Genomic DNA, 22446 nt, shown 5'->3' with positions numbered 1-22446 from the left:
TTCGAGGCTCAGGTCATGATCCCATGGTCCTGGGATCAAGCCCCATACTAGGCTCCCTGCTCAGCAGGATGCCTGCTTCTCCTTCCCCTTCTGCCCCCCCAATTCATGTTCTTGCTCCCTCTGCTCTCTCTCAAATAAATAAAAAAATCTTTAAAAAAAAAATAAATAAAACTGGGGCGCCTGGGTGGCTCAGTCGTTAGGTGTCTGCCTTCGCTCAGGTCATGATCCCAGGGTCCTGGGCTCGAGCCCCGCATTGGGCTCCCTGCTCAGCAGAGGCCTGCTTCTTCCTCTCCCACTCCCCCTGCTTGTGTTCCCTCTCTCGCTGTTTCTCTGTCAAATAAATAAATGAAATCTTTTAAAAAATAAATAAATAAAGCTCTAACTTTATATATCAATTATCAATAATCTGACAAACATCATAAATTTAAATATTTGAAATTTGTAATTGATAACATCATGACCTGTAGAATAAAAAGAAAGCCCAGTTAGGTAGGATAATTAGAATACTATCCAGACAACCACTACTTGGTACTCTGCAGTGTCTACTGAGCTATTCCCAGCACCCTAAGAATGTCTGGAACATTCAAAGCATTAGCACTAAAAGGACTGCAAGTTCTGGGTATGATTATTGAAATGACAACAAAACCTGCCTACCATAATTAGCATTTGGGTCTGCTAAGAACTTTGTGACTCTAACCTTCATTATCATTTAATGAAATTAAAATGACAAGACTAATTTCATACTTCAAACATTCACTTCATCTGAGACTATATCTATAGAATAAAATACAAAAACCCAACTCAAATAAAACATTTTTATGTTCTTCTATAAAAGATACCTTAATATATTTTAACCTCAGATTCATTTTTTTCTTTTTTCTTATAGGTTGAAAACAAATGCTATCAATGTATTATAAAACATGTTTTCTTTAGATATCTTTTCCTTTAAAATTATCTTTTTCTTTTCTTTAGATAGCTAATCTAAAATCTACATAATCTACCTAAGTATCTAACCTAACTTTAGCTAAAACCTTTAATTGCCTAAATGAAGGATTTGCTTCATAGGACCTTTATCAAAGTATTGTCTGATTCTTTTCTTTAAATCAAAGTAATACAGGGGTACCTGGGTGGCTCAGTCAGTTAAGCGTCTGCCTTCAGCTCAGGTCATGATCCCAGGGTCCTGGGATCGAGCCCCGCACCGGGCTCCCTGCTCAGCGGGGAGTCTGCTTCTCCCTCTCCCACTAGCCCCCGCTTGTGTTCCCTCTCTCGCTGTGTCTCTGTCAAACAAATAAAAATCTTTAAATAAATAAATAAAAGTAATACATATACGTAGTGTTAATAAACGGTTTTGTAGAATTTACAACAAAAAACCCTCTTTATACACAGACACGTTGCCTAGGACTTTTTCAATTCTTTTAGCCATTTCTTTTGGTATTTGCGGCCATATTTCCAAGCAACATGCACCTTCCGCTACTTACTGATTTAATAATTTCATCATTATCTGTGAACCTCTATTCATGAAAACTTAGGTCACCACCTCCGCTCCCGCCCACTTTCCACCCACAGAGGTCCATACGATTTTCATTACATCTTCATTTGGCCTTTACTACCACTACACAAACATTACTTACCACTGAGCCAAAGCCCAACAGCAAACTGATTACACTTCCTTTCTTCTGTTCTTCTTTTGGGTTTTCCTCAAGTAATTAATGTCTAATTTTTATTTGCTTAGTTTTCTGTGTACTTACCACTAATTCTTCCCAAAGTCTTACAAGATTCCTAAAGCCTTTTTTTTTTTTTTTTAAAGCTTTTATTTATTTGACAGAGAGACAGGGAGAGAGGGAACACAAGCAGGGGGAGTGGAAGAGGGAGAAGCAGGCTTCCCTCGGAGCAGGGAGCCTGATGAGGGGCTCGATCCCAGGACCCTGGGATCATGACCTGAGCTGAAGGCAGCCGCTTAACGACTGAGCCACCCAGGTGCCCCTAAAGCCTTTTTACTAAGGTCAGCAACATCAGGTCATCTCCCCTCCTTCCCTCCTTTCCCCACACCACACCCCCTACCCCAGCACTGCTCAGGAGCTCTCCTAGGAGACTTGGCCTAGTGGCTAGCAGGCAGCTGTCACAGAAACACTGCTCCTCACTGGCACACTGAGCAATTCTTTCACTACCTCCTGTGCTTGGTCGCTGTTTTCCTGTTTTATTTTACTTCTTCATTTTTGTGGAGCACGTTCTCTAAACCTTCCTGGTAAAGGATATATAGGAAATAAATTGTCTTATCTTTCTTCCACAATTTTCCATCTCTTGTCCTTTTTTCCTGGTTTGTGAGCCAATTCTCTCAACTTTATCTTGACACCCTTCTGAATTTTTTTCTATCATCTCTTTAATTTGTAAGAGCTTTTTCTTATTTATTCAGTCTCTCAACAAATATTCACTGAACATCTACTATATCCGGGCTCTGTCCCTGAACAAAAGAGACAAGGAGCTTACTAAAGTCTAGTGGAGCAAAGAGACAGACAATAAATCATGAATACAGTAAGTAAGTACATAATTTATCAGAGGGTGGCCAGCAATTGCACTATTAGCTATTTACCCCAAAGATACAAATGGAGTGATCCAAAGGGGCACCTGCACCCCAATGTTCAGAGCAGCAATGTCCACAATAGCCAAACTGTGGAAAGAGCTGAGATGCCCTTCAACAGATGAATGGATAAAGAAGATGCAGTTCATATATACAATGGAATATTACTCAGCCATCAAAGAGAATGAGATCTTGCCATTTGCATCAACGTGGATGGAACTGGAGGATACTATGCTAAGCAAAATAAGTCAATTAAAGAAAGACAATTATCATATGATCTCACTCATGTGGAATTTAAGAAACAAAACAGAGGATCATAGGGGAAGAGAGGAAAAAATAAAACAAGACATAATCAGAGAGGCAGACAAACCATAAGAGACTCTTAATCACAGGAAACAAACTGAGGGTTACTAGAGGGGAGAAGTGGGAGGATGGAGCAACTGGGTGATGGGCAGTAAGAAGGGCACAGGATATAATGAGCACTGGGTATTATATACGACTGATGAATCACCAAACTCTACCTCTGAAACTAATAAAACGTTATATGTTAATTAACTGAATTTAAATTTTAAAAAAGCTAAAAAAGAAAAATGAGTAAGTTCTGAAAAAAATAAAAAAACAAAACAAAACAAAAAGACTGATGAATCACTGAACTCCACCTCTGAAACTAATACACTATATGTTAATTAACTGAATTTAAATTTTAAAAAAGAAAAAAAGCGTATCAGAGGGTGGCAGGTCCTAGAGACAAAAGAAAAAGTAGAATAGGTTAAGAAGGATGAATAGCACAAGGAGGTAGACTACAACAACAGGATATTTTTAGGTAGCCCTCATGAAGATAAAATCTGAATAAAGATTTGTGTTCTGTCCCTGTTTTGTAACACACTGTTTCGTAACACACTGTTTTATGAATATTTTCTATTAGTTTTTGAAGTTTTCTTCTGGTCACTGATGCTTAGTCCATCCAAGTTCCAGGGTTTTTTGTGGCTACTGTTGTTTGCTTGTGGGTGCTTCTCCCCCTCACAGACGCCTGGTGCTCAATCCTTAGCAGTTTGCTCATCTTCAAAGAGAAGGCACAAAAACCCTCCACGTGCACAAGAGGGGATTGTTGTGCTATCTGGCTTACAGATGGTCCTTTCACTGAAGGAATACCAAACTTTCCATATTTCCAATTCTTTTCCATAGGCTTGGTCTATTCTCCCAGGAAAGAATTCTCACATTTTCTGCTGAAGAACATAAGCTTCAAACAGGAAACAGTGACGGGACAGCAGCGGAATGGGCTGAACGGTATCTCAACCTTCAGTCTGTCAGGAGACTTTTCTATTTGATGCCTCACTCCCACTCTCCCATTGCGCCTGGGAGCCCCAAGTCCAAAGCTTCTGTGGCTTAATTTTTTAATAAACTTCCCACTTCCTGCCGAGGTGGGGAAGGGAGAGCTCATCTAATGGCAGGGGAGGTGGGAATCGGGAATTCTAAATGTTCCTCATAGAGAATTTCAATCAAGTCTGGGGGGGGTTTTTTGGAGTTTTTTTTTGGTTTTGGCCCTTTCTTTCACTGTCCTTCAGATGTAGTTAAATGACCCTCTAAGAAGCTAAAATGAGTTTGTTTCTCACTGGCACTACCCTCTGCAGGCATTGAGCTTTCAGTTTTCTCAGCTCTGCTAAGTCAAATACCATTGATCCATTAGCCTTTTATTACCCCAAAATTGACTCCTGTCTTCCATCAGGTGCTAGGCCCTCTTCCAATCTCTCTGACTTTGTTAGCCTGCACACTTTATATTCCTTCCTTACCATTTCAATAAGGCTTTGGGAAAATGCAAAGATAAATTACATGTGGTGTATCTACCATGTTTAACTGAAAAATCCCCCTTCTGTTTTTCAAAATGAAATAAAGTATTATAGCACACTGGATCTTATTGGCACCCTACCAAAAACAAAAAACAAAATCAGACAAAAATTCCTTAGAATTCAAAAAAAAGAAAAAAGAAAATCTCTGCATAAGAGACTATAGCCTACCTACCTTGTCACAGTCCATGATTTACATGGACTTCTTTTAAAAAAGAAGTGAGGGTTAATTAAACACAGTATAAAGTTTTACCTGTAAGATTCGAGAAGATCCACAATTTCAGTCTGTCCAAAGTGTTTAGCCCAATCTAAAGCCATCCTGCCAAAATTCAAAGAGATCAGATTTAGACAGAGAAATAATCTTCTCAAAATTATAAAACTAGTCAAAATTATTCATTCACCCATTAGAGATGGACCAGCAATTATTACACAATAGCTTTTAATATAAAGACAAACATCAGAAATCAAAAACAGTATGTGTAGCTATACAAAGATATACAAAGAATGGATGCAGTTTAAAATTACCAGCCGTTTGATGCTTTACTATGAACGTTGGCTCCCATACTAATTAACTGCTCTACTTGACTTGAAAAACCTCGTCCTGCAGCAACCATCAGAGCTGTTGCACTGGTTTCACTATGCCTGTAATCAACTGAAGCAAGGGAAAGATAAATACAGGTTATATTTCCAAATTGTTCTCAATCATTTTAATTTCTTTTTAACTTAAATGAGAGAAATGTGTGTCAGGAGAATTAACCTGGGACCTGCTCCTTCATCCAGCCACATGATAACAGTATTACATAACCCTTAACTCAGATCTGTTATAAATATGCTCTTAGTATAAACAGGATGGAAGAGGGATTATCATTTGGAAGGTAGGAGAACGAGAGATAGTTGTTCAGCTGCATTAAGCTCACCACGATAATTAAAACAGAAGAGGAAAGCTAGTAACTTGCAGAACCCTTAAATAAACTTCCTAAGCCTAGATATTGTCTTGATCACCAAATGACAAGATATAATTAAAGAATTTAAAAGTTAAGGTTCATCAGTAACTAGAAAAGAATGCTTAAAAGTGCAAATGCAAAGTTCAAGACCATTTTTTTTTTTTGTTCTTTTGCTTTGCTTTGATTCCCCCATCATTCCAGACTGTTACCTTCTGAGATGCTTAACAGAAATAACACTGGCAGAAAGTTTACTTCCCATAAAAGCCCTCCATGAGAAAAATAAAGTTTTAGTGAATTTAATTTCCTTCCTAGAATATATTTCTCAAGAAATGCAATATATTATAATTGCTTAGCACCAACTGGCTTAAATTACAAAATTGGTGATTTCAAAAAGAAATTATCACTGAAAAAAAAAACTCTGCAGTAAAATTTAAGATAATTACAAATGGGAAATTTTATTTTTCCATAGATACCCAATTATCCTTATTGTTTAATAATACTCTAAAACTTGGTAACCGTTATTAATATAAGTCAATGGTTCTTAAAGTGGGGAGGACTTACAAGAGAATTACATCAGACTTATTTCTGAAAGCACAGATAGCCATGACTGACTGACTCCTAGATTCAGAGTCAGTAGGTCTGGGATGGCCAGACACACGTATTTTTAAAAAGGTCTGAAAAGATTATGATCTGTACTCACTGTATGATAATTACTGCTTCAACTGAATATTCGTTTGATAGCCTTGGAGAAAAGAACCAAAATGTGTATATTTTGAGCAGCAGGGTATGACTAAGTGTGGGTGTTTTAAAACATCCAACAATTCTTTAGTACTCCTCTCTTCAAGAGGTGGAGCCTAAAAAAAAAAAAGAGGTGGAGCCTAAATTCCCTTCCTGAGTATGAACTAGACTAAGTGACTAACTCTAAAAGGTTCCTATGGCTTCCTGCTTGCTTTTTCTCCTTCTTTTTTGCCTCACTCACTCAGAAAGAAGCCAGCTGCCACATCCTGGGACGAGTAAGACAGCCAGCCCTATGAAGGGGTCTAAATGGCAAGAACTGAGGCCTTCTGCCAAAAGAGGAAACAACCTGAGGCCTCTTGCCAATAGCCACATGAGTGAGCCTCTTGGAAGTAGATCCTCCAGCTCCCAGTGAACCTTCAGATGACCAAAGGCCCGGACAACAGCTTCACTACTACTTTATCAGTCACTAGAAGCCAGAACCACTCTCAGATTCTTGAGTCTCAGAAACAATGTGAGATAATAAATGTTTTAGGTTGCTAAGGTTGGGAATCATTTGTCATGCAGCAATAGATGATTAGGACAGTAAGCATGACAAAGAATGCCTGTCTCACTAATTACTAGCTGCTTCCACTGGATTCCATGGAGAAATTGATAGCATTAAAAAGAAACCTACAGGGGCGCCTGGGTGGCTCAGCCGTTAAGCTGCCTTCGGCTCAGGTCATTATCCCAGGGTCCTGGGATCGAGTCCCACAACGGGCTCCCTGCTCAGCAGGGAGTCTGCTTCTCCTTCTCCCACTCCTCCTGCTTGTGTTCCCTCTCTCACTGTGTCTCTCTTTGTCAAATAAATAAAATCTTAAAAAAAAAAAAAGAAAGAAACCTACGAAGCAGAAGGTTTCCTGGATTACATGAAGTATTTTCAACTCTGGTGCCAATTAAGGGTTGAGATTTTAGAAGGGAAATAAAAAGATGGGAAGTCAATAACTGTTCAAAGAGCTATTAACATTTTTGTTTACTTCCGTCAGAGGGGGACACGAACCATGAGAGACGATGGACTCTGAAAAATAAACTGAGGGTTCTAGAGGGGAGGGGGGTGGGGGGATGGGTTAGCCTGGTGATGGGTATTAAAGAGGGCACATTGTGTGTGAAGCACTGGGTGTTATGCACAAACAATGAATCATGGAACACTACATCAAAAACTAATGATGTAATGTATGGTGATTAACATAACAATACAAATAAAAAATAAATAAAAAAAATTTTTGTTTACTTCAGATAGCTTATGACATTGGAATACTGCACTCTAGAAAATGTCTAGTGAAACTTTTATAAAGATGAGGGACCCAGGGGCACCTGTCTGGCTCAGTCAGTGGAGCATGTGATTCCTGATCTCAGGGTTGAGAGTTCGAGCCCCACGCTGGGTATAGAAATTACTTAAAAATAAAATCTTTAAAAGAAAAAAAAAAAGATGAGGAACCTGGATCCATAGGATGATGACATCAAAGTATACACTAAAGAAATATCTAGGAAGAAGGTCAAGAATAATATATTAATGCTTCATAAATATTTTAAAGCAACATGCTTCAGAGTTCAAATTTTCCTAACTTTCAGTTAAGATTGCTAAGCTTTTTTCTGTGGGAGGAAAAAAAAAGACTGCCAGAAAACTGGAGATGAACAAATGTCCACATTTCCAAATACAAAAAATTACTTTTCGAAATACAGATAGATTGTTTTTTAATAACCAATAACCTGAAAAAAAATAGAGCAATAGGAACCAAAATACATTTACAAAGAACAAGAAAGGCCATGGGGTGCCTGGATGGCTCAGTTGGTTTGGCGCCTGCCTTCAGCTCAGGTCACGGTCCCAGAGTTCTGGGATCGAGTCCCACATTGGGCTCTCTGCTCAGTGGGGAGCCTACTTCTCCCTCTGCCTGCTGCTCTGCCTATTTGCGGACTCTCTCTGTGTCAAATAAATAAATAAAATCTTAAGAAAAAAAAAAGAACAAGAAAGGCCAAAAGATCTTCATTCCCTTAAGTGGTTTGTTGGATTACTAGATGCATGCACCTGAACAACCAAACCCAAATGCTGACCTAAAGCATACACAACACTTGGTCAGTGACCCAGGCCTCTTGAGTTCATAAACTGAGAAAGTTTATTAATATATTAGGTAACAATTAGAACTGGGGAAAAAAAAAGTTGTGAAGCAAAAGCAATGGGCCAAATCTAATCATGAGATTTAAAAGGAATAAATAGAATGTCTTAAACTCAAAAAAAAAAAAAAATCAGAATAAGTATATGATAGGAGGGATTCATTAAAAAAAAAAAAAAAAAGAAAAAAGAAATAGAAGTTTCCAAGACAGCATGAATCAGTAAGACAAGGTAGTGGCAAAGAGCTATACTGACCACAGGTTGAATTACTGTAGATAAAAGAGTGGAGTTTTTTAGGCTGATTGACCCACTCTACCTGAAGCTAGTCACTAAGATTAATACTCAGGACTGGACAGCATGCTTTTTAAAAGGGACAAATTCCACATAACCAAAGAAGGCAAACAAGGGCAGGAGAAGACTAAACAGCATCTCATGTTAAAGACAAACCCCTGAAGTCAGGTCTCGTCAGCCCAAAAAAAAGAGGCAGAAAGAATAACTATCTTCGTACCAGAAGATCTGTCAGGTATAAACAGTACTAAATCTCCCCATTGTCACCCCAAAGACAGAAGAGGGGAGAAGCTATATAGGTAGATGTCACTTCACTCTACAACATATAAAAAAATTAGCAATTAAAAGAAACCAAATTTGAAAAAAAAGTCCTGAAGAAAGGAAGTGAGCCTCCTATCACTAAACATGTTCAAACAGATGATCATTTGGTAGGATGCTTATAAGTTGTATCATTTTTCAACAAATATTTATTGGGCACGGACTACAAAACCTCTGGGTCTAAGAGATGAGTAAAACAAACGAGGTTTCCACCCTCATGCTGTTTACATTCTAGTAAATGAGACAGAGAGTAAAACAAAATTAAAAAATACATGCTGTCAGGTGATGAAAGTACAATAGTGAATAATATGGCGGGGTACGGGGAGTGAGAGAAGGGCACAATTTCTCAGTAAAATGACCCCAAAGAGGCCTCTCTGAGAAGGCAAGATCCAGGCAGAGACCTACATGAAGTAGACATTGGGCCATGCGATCATCTGCAGGGACGGCATTCCAGGCACAGGAAACAACCAAAGCGAAGACCCCCAGGTCGGAATGTGCTGATACATGAAGGGCAAGGAGGTAACAGGGGCAAAAGGTCCAGAGTCGTACAAAATGATATCAAAAAGGCAGTCAGACCCAGCGATGGGTATTAATTAAGGAGGGCACATACTGCATGGAGCACTGGGTGTTATACGCAAACAATGAATCATGGAACACTACATCAAGAACTAATGATGTACTGTATGGTGACTAACATAATAAAATAAAATAAAATTTAAAAACAATAAGTTTAAAAAAAAGGCAGTCAGAGACCCAATCAGGGAAAAAACTCTGATTTTTATTCAAAGTGTAACTGAAGGGTGCCTGGGTGGCTCAGTTGGGTTAAGCAACTGCCTTTGGCTCAGGTCATGATCCTGGAGTCCCGGGATCGAGTCCCACATCGGGCTCCCTGCTCGGCAGGGAGTCTGCTTCTCCCTCTGACCCTCTTCCCTCTCGTGCTCTCATGCTCTCTCTCTCAAATAAATAAATAAAATCTTTATAAAAAAAAAACAAAGTGTAACTGAAAGCCACGGGCAAGTGGAAAGCTGGGAAGGAGCATGATCCAGGTTTTTTTGAAAGGATCAGTCTGATTGTTCTCTGGAGAACAGACTACAATGACATAAGAATAAAAGCAATTCACAGGCTACTGAAATTGTCCCCGGAGAGAAATGTTGGCTTGGACTAGAATGGCAGCAGTAGGGGAAGTAAAATGGGGTCAGATTCAGGATTTAATTAGAAGGTAAAACTACCAGTCCCTGCTTGTGTTCCCTCTCTTGCTGTGTCTCTCTCTGTCAAATAAATAAATAAAAATCTTTAAAAAAAAGGGGGGGGGGCGCCTGGGTGGCTCAGTCGTTAAGCGTCTGCCTTTGGCTCAGGTCATGATCCCAGGGTCCTGGGTTCGAGCTCTGCCTCGGGCTCCCTGCTCTGCAGGAAGCCTGCTTCTCCCTCTCCCACTCCCCCTGCTTGTGTTCCCTCTCTCGCTGTGTCTCTCTGTGTCAAATAAATAAATAAAAATCTTTAAAAAAAAAAAAAAGAGGGTAAAACTATCAGGACTTGCAAATGGAAATGTGGAGTATGAAACCAAAGTCAAGAATGACTTTATGGGGCGCCTGGGTGGCTCAGTCGGTTAAGCATCTGCCTTCAACTCAGGTCATGATCTCAGGGTCCTGAGATCGAGTCCCGCATGGGGCTCCCTGCTCAGTGGGGAGTCTGCTTCTCCCCGCTCCACCCCTCCCCGCCACCACTCATGCGCGCTCTCTCAAATTAAATAAATAAAATCTTTTCTAAAAAAATGACTTACTTTATGTTTTGTTGCCACAGCAACTAGGTGAAAATTCAGTTTCAAAACGTCTGGGATGGTCAGGCACATGAATTTTTAAAGAATTCCACAACTGATTACGATCACTTAGGAAACACTAAGGAAAAGGCAGGTCAGGAAAGAAGTGAGAAGGGAACCAAAAGTTGTCTGGGGCGTATCTAGTTTTAGTCTCCTAATAGACACCCAAGGGGAGATGTCAAGTGATCAGGTGTACTCAAGTCAGGGGGGAGGTCAGGACTGAAACAGTAAAATTAAGAGTCATTTTAAATAAATATTTAAAACGATGACTAGATGAGATCCACATTAGAAGTAAAGTGTAAACAGAAGCAACACCAAAGGATTGAGGCCTGGGCCATTCCATATTTAAGAAGTCAGGGATTGGGCTCCCTGCTCAGCAGGGAGTCTGTTTCTCCCTCTGACCCTCCCCCCCTCATGTGCTCTGTCTCTCTCAAATAAATAAAATCTTAAAAAAAAAAAAAAAGAAGTCAGGGAAAATTCTGCTGAAGAAACCAAGAAGTTCCAGCAAGGGAGACGAGAAAGAAGAAAATAAAGCAAGCATGGAATCTGAGAGGTTAACTGAAGAAAATGTTTCAAGAAAGGAATAATCAATAATTATAACAATAATAACAGCGCTGAGAAGTTGAAGTGAGGGGATAAATTACTTTTTTTTTTTTTGTAAAGATTTTATTTATTTATTTGATAGAGAGAGACACAGCGAGAGAGGGAACACAAGCAGGGGCAGTGGGAGAAGAAGAAGCAGGCCTCCCGCGGAGCAGGGAGCCCGATGCGGGGCTCGATCCCAGGACCCTAGGATCATGACCTGAGCCAAAGGCAGACGCTTAATGACTGAGCCACCCAGGCGCCCCGAGGGGATAAATTACTTGACATCTAAATCCTTTTCAGTACTGACCTTCTATGGTTTTTCATTCTGTCTTTTGCCTAGAAGCCCTCAGGGCTCTGAAACTGACCTCTGGTTACCAATATCCACTATAATCAACTTATAAAATCAGGATAGGTCATTAGTGAAAACACATCACATGACATAAAGCATATCCATGTGAATTAGTATTTGAGCTCATATAACTAAAGGTATGCTGAAATCCTCCATTTACTAAATACAAAATCTAGAGCAAAGTTATTAACCTTCCTCTTCCTACCGTTTTTGAAACCGCAAATTTCTTTAAAAATCCAAGATATTCCCTTGGGAGGGAAGGGAGTATGTTTATATACACAATACACATACATAAATATACTTTTGCACATAACTGTCATATATTCACAGAGCCCGTACAACCTTTCTGGAGACAACTTGATTAAGAATCACAAGATTTAGGGGCACCTGACTGACTCCAGTCGGTAGAGCATGGGACTCTTGATCTCGGGGTCATGAGTTAAAGCCCCACGTTGGGTGAAGAACTTACTTAAAAAAAAAAAAAAAGAATCCCTGATTTAATACAGTATTTATTTGTTCTAGTATGCTGATAAGATCCTGATTTGTCCATGTGAAATAAGTACTCCAAAAGAACAAATTACTGGTAATGAACAAATGTAGTACATACACTTTGAATTAAACTACACTTCCACCAGAAATAACCATAAGAGTAATAAAAATATGTTTTAAGAAATTACACGTACCACTAACATTTTCAGTTAAAATAAGGTGAAAGACCTGAGCAAAGGCATCAACATCCTTATGTAGCCATATGTCAGAGAGACAAGCATCCATTTCTTTTATTAACCATGGTTCAAGGCAATTCACATCTTTTTCTGTCTTTAAAAAAAAAAAAAAGCAAAAATTATAAATTACCCAACAGCTTAACCTTTATATGCAAAGAATGCAAGATGACCACAATGGCCACAAGGACTACTAACCATATATTACAGCGTTGGCTTTGACATAAAAGTTTCTCATCTCACAAACATTCCACTTACAATACGGCATCTTGTTCTTACATTTATCTCTTATCCAAGAATGAGTTTGTAAACAAAGGAGGATGATTCAGTCAAAATATTAACTAAATGTGCTTCTGGCAGAACACTGTGAAATACACCTGTACCCCAGTGATTCTCCCTCCCAGCTGCACATCAGAGGGACCACCCCCTAATGTTTTTCAACACTGATGCCAGGTCCCACCCCAGAGCATGTTCGTTAGAACCTCTGCTGATGGAGGCCAGATTCTATAACAGAAGGGTTTTAAAAGTTCCTGAGGTAATGATCATGCACAGCCAGGCTTAAGAAACACTAATTTAATGGTCAAAATGCTGTTCACTGAACCAAAAGGATGTTCCCCATACTACCTAACAACTTTTAAACATTCTTCAAAAGCATTTTTAGAGGGCACCTGGGTGGCTCAGTTGGTTGAGCGACTGCCTTCGGCTCAGGTCATGATCCTGGGGTCCCAGGATCGAGTCCCGCATCGGGCTCCCTGCTCAGCGGGGAGTCTGCTTCTCCCTCTGACCCTCCCCACTCTCATGTGCTCTCTCTCTCTCTCATTCTCACTCTCTCAAATGAATAAATAAATAAAATCTTTAAAAAAAAAAGCATTTTTAGAAACATGTTCATTTGGATGCATTAGAACTTAAAACATATCTGCTTAGGTGACTGCATATGTACCTTCTCATGTTCAAAACAGTTAAAAATTTTCTAAAAAGTATACAAGCCCAGCAATATTTTGCATCACACTAATCACCAATGCCTTTTAAAGAATTCTAAACCAGAATGGAAGACCAGAAGACACCTAGGAAACCAGCTAGTTCCAGTTTTCAAACAGATTCCATGAAACCCAAGGTAGCCGAGGCCCCACCGAGGGATGGGGGTGGACACTGAGGGTGAGCACGCTGGGCTTCTGTGAAATATTTCATTTGTAAAAGATTCTGTAGCAAAATAGAAAAAAGAAAAGGAGCAGAGAAGAGACTGAGGTCTACAGTGTGTAAGTGATTTTATAAAGTCACACAGCTGGCTGGTGGATTATGTGCTCTAATATCAACAGTCTGTTCTCAATTTTCTCTTAACTGAGCTTATCTTACATTGTTTAGCTCACAGGTTCTTAAACTTTTGAGATGATAAAATATCAGACTGACAATGTATATATATAATATCTATAACTATTTTCTTCCAAAAATTTATTTTATTGAAATAATTTAAACTGAGAATAAAATAATAAGAGACGCTGCATTATTTGCCAAAAAAAAGTACATTAGAAAGTTGTTCTGAAAAAATAGGTCGTAGCCTAAGATAAACTAAGAGAATTACACTGTAATAATGCAGTAACAATTATAATCTCCTAAGATGTTCTTTAAACTGCACGATTTTCACTCAAAATATCGGTGTGAAACCAACAATGTCTTACCAACTGGCTGAAGACAGCATCACCACCGTCATCCAATAAATCATACTCTTCAGTCACATTGGGAACAGTTCTCTGCCTCTGAGACTCAGGCTTGAAAGTATTCTCTTGAGCTGAATACCATTCTGTAAGGGTGGTTTGCTGTTTCTCTTCTAAATTATTAACAAAAGAAAGAATAAGCAAATAAATGCTTCATTTTGGGGAATATATTCCTTTGTTTAAAAAAATTAAGTGAGCTTGGGGGCGCCTGGGTGGCTCAGTCGTTAGGCGTCTGCCTTCAGCTCAGGTCATGATCCCAGAGTCCTGGGATCGAGCCCCGCATTGGGCTCCCTGCTCAGTGGAGAGTCTGCTTCTCCCGCTCTCTCCCTGTGTCAAATAAATAAATAAAATCTTTAAACAAAAAAATTAAGTGAGTTTGAAAATACTTAAAAGTTGGCCTAATTTTGAAGTTGTTTTTTCAAAATACATTAACAAGAAATATTTAGTAAAATGTGTTATGCTGAACCTTAAGGACACATGAAACTGCTTAAAAACATCATCTAGTCCGTGTTATTAGTGAGAAGTTTACTTCTAAGTCCAAATTCAAAGAACAGTATTTTAGCCATACACTAAATATTGCTTAAATTAGTGACTAATATTCATATAGCACTGTGTAGAAAACGATTTACTGAACTTCTACCACCTGGCCAGTTGCTTGAGATAAAAATTATACACCATTGTCACCTTCAAAAGTTTAGAGATAGAGTTTTACAATCTGCATACTAGTGCTTCAGCACTGCACTGTGAAATAGGCACTGCTAATTGCTTTTCTTCAGGTGGAGAATCCAAAGAACTTAAGAGACCGGTCCAAGGTCATACAGACTAAAGAAAGGAATCAAAGCTTGAAGCCAAATCTTCTATCATGAATAATGTAGTTAAAAGTCAGCAAAAAAGAATCTCCCCCAACTCAAAAGCTGAGAGATAGTGTAAGTCATGATAAGAGATGTATTAATGGGCAAATAATGCTAAATTCTAAGTACAGATGCAACTTATAACAAAATCAAGATTTGAGGGGTGCCTGGGTGGCTCAGTGGGTTAAGCGTCCAACTCTTGATTCGGGCTCAGATCATGACCTCAGGGTCGCAAGATCGATCCCCGCATCAGGCTCTGTGATGAACATGGAGCCTGCTTGGAATTCTCTCTCTCCCTCTCCTTCTACCCCTCTGCATCCCCTACCCCTGCACTCAGGCTCACTCTCTCAAAAAAAAAAAAAAAAAAAAAATCAAGATTTAAAGACTTGACATTTGTATCAAAGATGAGCTTGTTAGCACTCACATGCTACTCTTTTCAATCCTTCCGTCCACTCCCCACACCTGTCCCATGAGCTCTGCTGTGGCATACTGCACTCTTACCATACGCGGCCTACCACAGATGAGGCAGCATAGTCTTCTGTCTCCTTACAACACTGGTTGCATCTCTGGATACGGACACACTTCCCCTCAACCCTGGCATCCACTTTCAATTCCTCTCTACAGATTATAATTTATGGGCATAAACCACAATGTAAGTAGTACACTTGGGACAGAATTCTAATATAATATTATACAATTATATACAAAGGAAAAAACTTTCAAGTGTCCTTGTACCTCCACAGTATAATACTCTAAAAACCCAGTATCAATAGTACTTTATTATTTGATAAAAAGCTTACCTCGTTGTTTTTCCTTTTTGTACTTTAGCATTTCTTTGTTTGTGTATCCAGTAGTTCTTAAGATGTCTTCCAGAAACATTTCTTTTACTTCAAATGGTCTTCCCTGTACTAAATAACAGGAATACTTTAAAGAGTCGATTTGCATCTTACAGATAATATACATAAAAACATGAGAATACTGAGTTAATGAACCTGAGTATAAAATCCAGAAGCAATTCCACAGGGCAAGTGATCCTCATGATACTGTAAACATAATTCTGATTTTTATGTTACAGAACTATTCATTTGCTTATTTCTTCTAGGGTGTATGACCTACTTATCATGTGTTTGCCATCATGCTAGGCACCAGAAATACAAATCCTAAGAAGCACAGCTGTCTCCTTATCTCCTGAAGCTTACGTACCAGCAAGGGAGACAAACAATAATCCAATAATCCAGAATATAAATGTAAAAACAGAGTTGTAATAAGTCCTCTTAGAGAGAAGTACAAGATACCATGACATAATGGGGGATCTGAATGAGTTAAGAAAATCATCCTCTTAGAGAAGATGAAGACCAAGAGAAGGGGTAAACAAAATACTAACTAATAGGAGAGAAAAAAGTGTACAATGAAGAAAACAAAAGCACATGCAAACATCCTATGTTGGGAAAGAGTATGATATTTTCAAGAAATTAAACGGCCAAGCTAGTCGGAATATGGCAGGAGACAGGGAGTAAAGAAGGGACTGCAGTTCGAGATGAGGCAAGTCTTATTAAGGATCTAGGTCTTCATCCTGAGATGAAGGTTATCCAAAGTCTTAAGCTCAAGAGAGTATTCAACATCCTTGGAATTCCATGTCAGAAAAGACCACTCTGGCTGCAATGGACAGCACAGATTTAAAACAGAGCAGAAGGGATGGAACCGACTGGATTATCATTCCACTAATTCACATGAAAGAGAACAACATTTGAATGAAACTGGTGATGATAAAAATGAAAAAAGACAGACTCTAGAGATAGTCAGGAAGTAAAATTCACAGAACTCAGCACTAAATTGGATGTGGAGGAATGATAAGAAGCTTCAACCATGTTTCTTGGATGTCTGGCTCACAAAACTGGGTAGATGACATTGTCATTCTCTGAGGTAACAAGGAAAGCTGAAAGCCACAGGTTGGCCGGTTGGAGTTGGGGTTTGGTGTCAGACATGTCAAACGTGAGGTGCCAAAACGAGCTTCCAGTTAGCAGACATTTACATTTTATGTGTCTTATCATCCAAGAATATTATGAGAAGACAGACAGGTTTGCGCCTTAGGTGACTAGGTTGATGGTAGGAGTAACTAAAATGGGCAACAAATGGGAAGTAGATTTTGTAGAAGAGATTAAATATTTAGCTTGGGACATATTAGAGATGAGCTGCTTATAAGTAGTGTTGTCAAATAAATTGAGATGTGAGCATTTCACACACAAAAAGGCGGGGGGGGGGGGTGCCCAACCATGAGAAATACAGAAAACTTAAGATCTTTGTGCAAAATTTAAATAGTAGGCTTTGCAATTAAATCAGTATCAAAACAATACTGGTAAGAATGCACAAATGAACAGCCCCATGCACTACAGAAATACATATAAATCATTTCAGCTCTCTGAAAAAGTACAGTGGCAAAATCTGTTAAAATTAAGAACAGATACATTCTTTTTACTCAACAATGTTAGTTTCAGGAATCTCTCCCTAGGAATAAGAGCACCAGTATATAAGGATATATGCACAAGGATGTTTGTTACAACACTGTTTATGGTGGGGGAACAGGAGAGTCTAGAACCAATCTGAGTGTCCAAAGATAAATGGTTAAATAAATCATAGTACATGCGTATTATGAAATATTACAAGAGCTGCTTCAAACAATGAACTACATCAAAAAAAATAATGAACTATATCTACAGCTACTACACTGGAGGACTTTTCATGATGTACTGTCCTATGAATAAAGCAAATTGCAAACTAATGTATAAGGCACGTGCTCATTTCTCTAAAACTAATTTCTGTACATCTCAAGTATATGGATCTATTTGCATATGTTGTATGAGCCTGGACAACATGAGAAAGGATACACAGGTGGCTTTAACCTCGAGTAATCTCAGGAAAGTGGGACATAAGCTGGAAGGAGGATGCGGTGATTCTGAACCTCTCTCTTATATATATTTGTACTATATCACTGAGGTGAACACATACAACTTTTTCAATTTTTAAAGAGGAATTCAATAATTATTTTAAAAGTTTGGTGTTAAAACCAGTTTGGATTAAAGGACAAGAGAAAAGTGAAGTGGCAGGCTGTGTAGAAGTACACAGGAACTAAACATGCAAGTGTAGACTACTCTTTCAAGAAGTCTAGCAACAAAGGGGAAACCGGAGGACAGAATTAAAGGATAAGGGACCAAAATAAAGCACATTTCCTTTTAAGACTGGAGAACTGCCCTCCCAACACAGTCCCAAAGAGTGTGGATGGAAAAGGAGTAGATGAAAATCTAGAGTTTTTGACGCATACCTCAGACAAAAGAGAAATGGATGCTCTCTACTTCAGACCATTCCCAACTCCTATTACAATAAATATAATCATGCCGAAAAGTATACTTTCATAAAAATCCTAGAAGAAATTTGATCATTTAACTTACTATATATCACTGGACAACTTCCAAAATATCTTATAAAAAGATTTACATCCAAGGCGGCACTAGAAAGAATAAGTTTCAAAGTTGGGTGCTTTTGCAAAAGATCTCTTAACTTCGTAAGTAAAAAATCACTAAATCGATCCCTTTCGTGTACTTCATCCTGCAGAAAACAAAAATAAAACCATGGAATAGTTAAAACATTATGGACGACAAAGTCTTTAGAATTATGGAGCTGCTAGGTTTTATACTAATTCAAATTAAATGTGAATAAGGCCAATCAGTACTCATGAAAATTTTGTATTATGGACAATTCAGAAATAATCAGACATCAACAACCACTGTGGGTAACATAGCACTGCCTCTCAGACGATATAAAAAATACACAAACTACAACAAATTCTGAATTACTGGAGTCTAATTTGATGTACTTTTAATACATACAAAATATATTTAAATATGCTTCCGTTAGCATCGGGCACAGGTGCACCCTTTGGTTTGAATGCACAGAACTAATAAGTTTCCAAAAACTGCTTATTGCAAACTTATACAACTTAATCTAATGTTTTTCTGACACAAACTCGATTAAAACCTAGAATTTTTTAATAAGGTGGTAATTCATCTATTTCAGCAGCTACTTAATTTAGCAGCTTAACTATGAAGTTAAATGACTACAAGTATACCCCTAAGACTGGGAAATACATATTAGCTAAAGGAGGAGTCAGATGACTAAGCACAGAGAAAAAAGAAAACTTTCACCATTCTGGAGAATGCTAAGCACGTGTATCATTTTCCCATATACAAAGCACTTTTGAAAAAACTTACCTAGGGGCACCTGGGTGGCTCAGTTGGTTAAGCGACTGCCTTCGGTTCAGGTCATGATCCTGGAGTCCCAGGATCGAGCCCCACATCGGGCTCCCTGCTCAGCAGGGAGTCTGCTTCTTCCTCTGACCCTCCCCCTTCTCGTGTTCTCTTTCTCATTCTCTCTCTCTCTCTCAAATAAATAAATAAAATCTTAAAAAAAAAGAAAAAACTTACCTACTTACTTTATTTGCCCTCATAAAACCTGACAGTAAGAATATCTCTACTTAATACAAGTATTTACATCTAACAATTATAGGCAATAAAAAGTAACTTGATTATAATAGCTGTTCAAAAAAATTGGTTCTCATGCGTACCCTATCCTAAAAATGTCATTACATATTCAAAGCTTAAAGCAATCTGAGTTGTATATGGCAAACTCAGCAATATTCTTACCACAATAACATGTGTCACAGTTGACAATGTACTATCTCCTGCCATCAATGTACGAAGCAATATCCCATTAGTGCAAAATGTCAGAAGTGTCTTTGGAGAAACCCTTTTTGAAAAAATAAAAATAAAGCGTGCAATTACAACTCTCATATGTATTGAAAACATGACCACATTAAATGTTAGTCTTGTATGTACTTTAATAAAGGTTACTTAAGGTTACTAATATAATGGTAAACTGGTATGCATGCTTTATGACCCAAGTTATTGGAAATATGTATTTCATACCTGAAAATCTTACAAAATTTTTATTACTAAATAATTGATTTTATTACTAAATGATTGATTATTTTGTTAAGGAACCATAAATTGATTTTTTTTTTAAAGACCTTTAATACTTTTTGCTCAGGGGAGAAAAGCGTATCATAAGTGAGCAGCTTTCTGAATTACTATATCCAAACTACTGAGAACAAAGAAACAGTACCACTTATCAAGAAGGTACTACTAGTACCACTTCTAATAATCAATTCTGTTACTACCATTTATTGTTTACTATAAACTTCAAATCAAACCTGGGCTCTAGCTGCTTTTACTGGCCCATTTTATGGATGAGAAAACCGAGGTTCAAAGAGGTGAAATAACTTGTATTTGATCATAAAACTATGAAACAGGCTTTGTATCTACGGCCCAACTCTTTCTTGAGCTATGTGTTCAAAACCTTACTAAGTTCAGTCATGACCTCAACATCTTACCAAAGACTTACTTGAAGCAAAATGATCATCTAATTTTTCAACCAACATATCCTCTGTATTTAGTGAAATAGAAACATTAGTCTTTTTGAAGAACGATCAAAGATAGGCTACAGGAGAACTGGCATTACCTGCTTTCTAATCGGATCTGATATCCAATTGTTTGACCAATCCTTTCCCTTCTCTCTGCAGCAACTCTTTCGGCCACAGCAATTGCTGCTAACCGTCTTGGCTGGGTACAAAATATACGGCAGGGGATACCATTTTTAAAGCAATCATCTAAAAGGAACTGAGGAATCTGAAATGAAAGTTTTAAAGTCCTATGAGATGACATGATCGTACTCCCAGAAGGTCCAAGTCAACCACAACGGAAAAACTACTGGAACTAAAAAAAAAGTTCTGTGACATGTCCTAACATAAAATAATCATAAAATCAACAACTTTCATGTAACTTCTAACAATCAATTAGGAAATGTAATTTTAAAAGATCTTTTTCACAAGAGAAACTAAAGTATTAAACATAAATTCATATACAGAGCCCCTAGGTGGCTCAGTTGGTTAAGCGTCCAACTCCTGATTTTGATTTCGGCCCAGGTCATGATCCAGAGTTATGAGATCGAACACCCATGTCAGGCTCTGCCCTGGGGGTAGAGTCTGCTTAAGATTCTCTCTCTCCAGGGCGCCTGGTGGCTCAGTCGTTAAGCGTCTGCCTTTGGCTCAGGTCATAATCCCAGGGTCCTGGGATCGAGCCCCACATCAGGCTCCCTGCTCCATGGGAAACCTGCTTCTCCCTCTCCCACTCCCGCTGCTTGTGTTCCCTCTCTCCCTCTCCCACTCCCGCTGCTTGTGTTCCCTCTCTCGCTGTGTCTCTCTCTGTCAAATAAATAAATAAAATCTTTAAAAAAAAAAAACAAAACAGAAATACATGCTCCCAAGTTTCTAACAGAAATGCATGGAGAGGGACACCTGGGTGGCTCAGTCAGTTGAGTGTCGGCCTTTTGCTCAGGTCATGATCCCAGCATCCTGGGATCAAGTCCCAGCATCAGGCTCCTTGCTCAGTGGGGAGCCTGCTTCTCTGCCTGCCACTGCCCCTGCTTGTGCTCTCTCTCTGACAAATAAATAAAATCTTAAAAGAAAGAAAGAAAAAAATGCATGGAGAGTAGCAAGAGAATTAGAAATCTTTCACTTTCTATGTACTATTTTCCATAATGTTTGAATTTTACATAATGAACATGAACAATGAACATGGAATGGAAATGCAAAAGGCAATTAACTTCCTAATGCTACTAAAGGCAAGATGAAACTGGCTAATGATATGAACTTTAAATTCTATTTATATTTCATAAAACAGACACATCAGTAATTTTACTTTAACTCCTCAAATAAGATGCGATCATTTCTTAGGTGTAAACCCATTAGATTAATAGTTTCTTCTTGAAAAGCAAAAAGCAAATAATTCATTTCTAATTAAATTCTCAAGTATCTTCATACCTATTAAAAGATATACATAATTGTGAAAATAAGCATACTTAATGCCCATATACAAAGATCATTTAGCAAGAATATTCAAATAATTTAAATGAAAACATATTTGTCAAAACTTTCATAATTCAATTAGCAAGAATATTCAAATAATTTAAATGAAAACATATTTGTCAAAACTTTCATAATCTCTGTTCAGTGTATGTGCTGCCAAAGCAAACATTCAAAATCTCTGTTCAATATAATTAGAACCGGTACAATTAAAACCTATTGGTAAAACTTACTCTAATACTAAAACAATCAACAACTGAACGGATTCTCTGGAATGACTCCATGGAATTTCAATTAATCATGAAATGACTCACACTGAAGAAAAATTTTATATATTGTGTTCAGATAAAAATTTCATCATGTTTTTCATTATTTAGTTTTAAAGGCTCAAGTTTTAGGGATAGTTATGCTTCTGTAAAAATGGTTAAGTCCTTCAAGTAAATAAGTGGTAAACTCTAAGTCAACTTTGCCTCCACTCCCTTGCCTTACCTATGGACTAGGTTTATTACACCAACCAATATGACCATAGGAAATGTTAAGCAATTGTCAAAAGCAAATTTATGTGTCCATAAAAGAAAAGAT

At 38.2% G+C, this 22446-nt stretch overlaps 1 protein-coding gene across 1 annotated transcript in view; it reads right to left on the bottom strand.

Annotated features, from left to right (window-relative positions):
• The window catches only part of YTHDC2 (YTH domain containing 2), an 87113-nt gene that overhangs the window by 51930 nt on the left and 12737 nt on the right, over positions 1–22446 (bottom strand). The window contains exons 5-12 of the mRNA XM_027605239.2: positions 20463–20629; positions 19589–19691; positions 18338–18494; positions 15692–15799; positions 14005–14153; positions 12290–12425; positions 4948–5074; positions 4676–4741 (exon numbers count right to left, since the gene is read on the bottom strand). Of these exons, the coding sequence (XP_027461040.1) occupies positions 4676–4741; positions 4948–5074; positions 12290–12425; positions 14005–14153; positions 15692–15799; positions 18338–18494; positions 19589–19691; positions 20463–20629 (1013 nt within the window). The remainder of the gene's footprint in view (positions 1–4675; positions 4742–4947; positions 5075–12289; positions 12426–14004; positions 14154–15691; positions 15800–18337; positions 18495–19588; positions 19692–20462; positions 20630–22446) is intronic.

The sequence above is a fragment of the Zalophus californianus genome, chromosome 5, assembly GCF_009762305.2.
Source record: "Zalophus californianus isolate mZalCal1 chromosome 5, mZalCal1.pri.v2, whole genome shotgun sequence".
NCBI lineage: Eukaryota > Metazoa > Chordata > Mammalia > Carnivora > Otariidae > Zalophus > Zalophus californianus.
The sequence above is the reverse complement of the archived record's forward strand: the minus strand, read 5'-3'. Positions and strand labels throughout refer to the sequence as shown.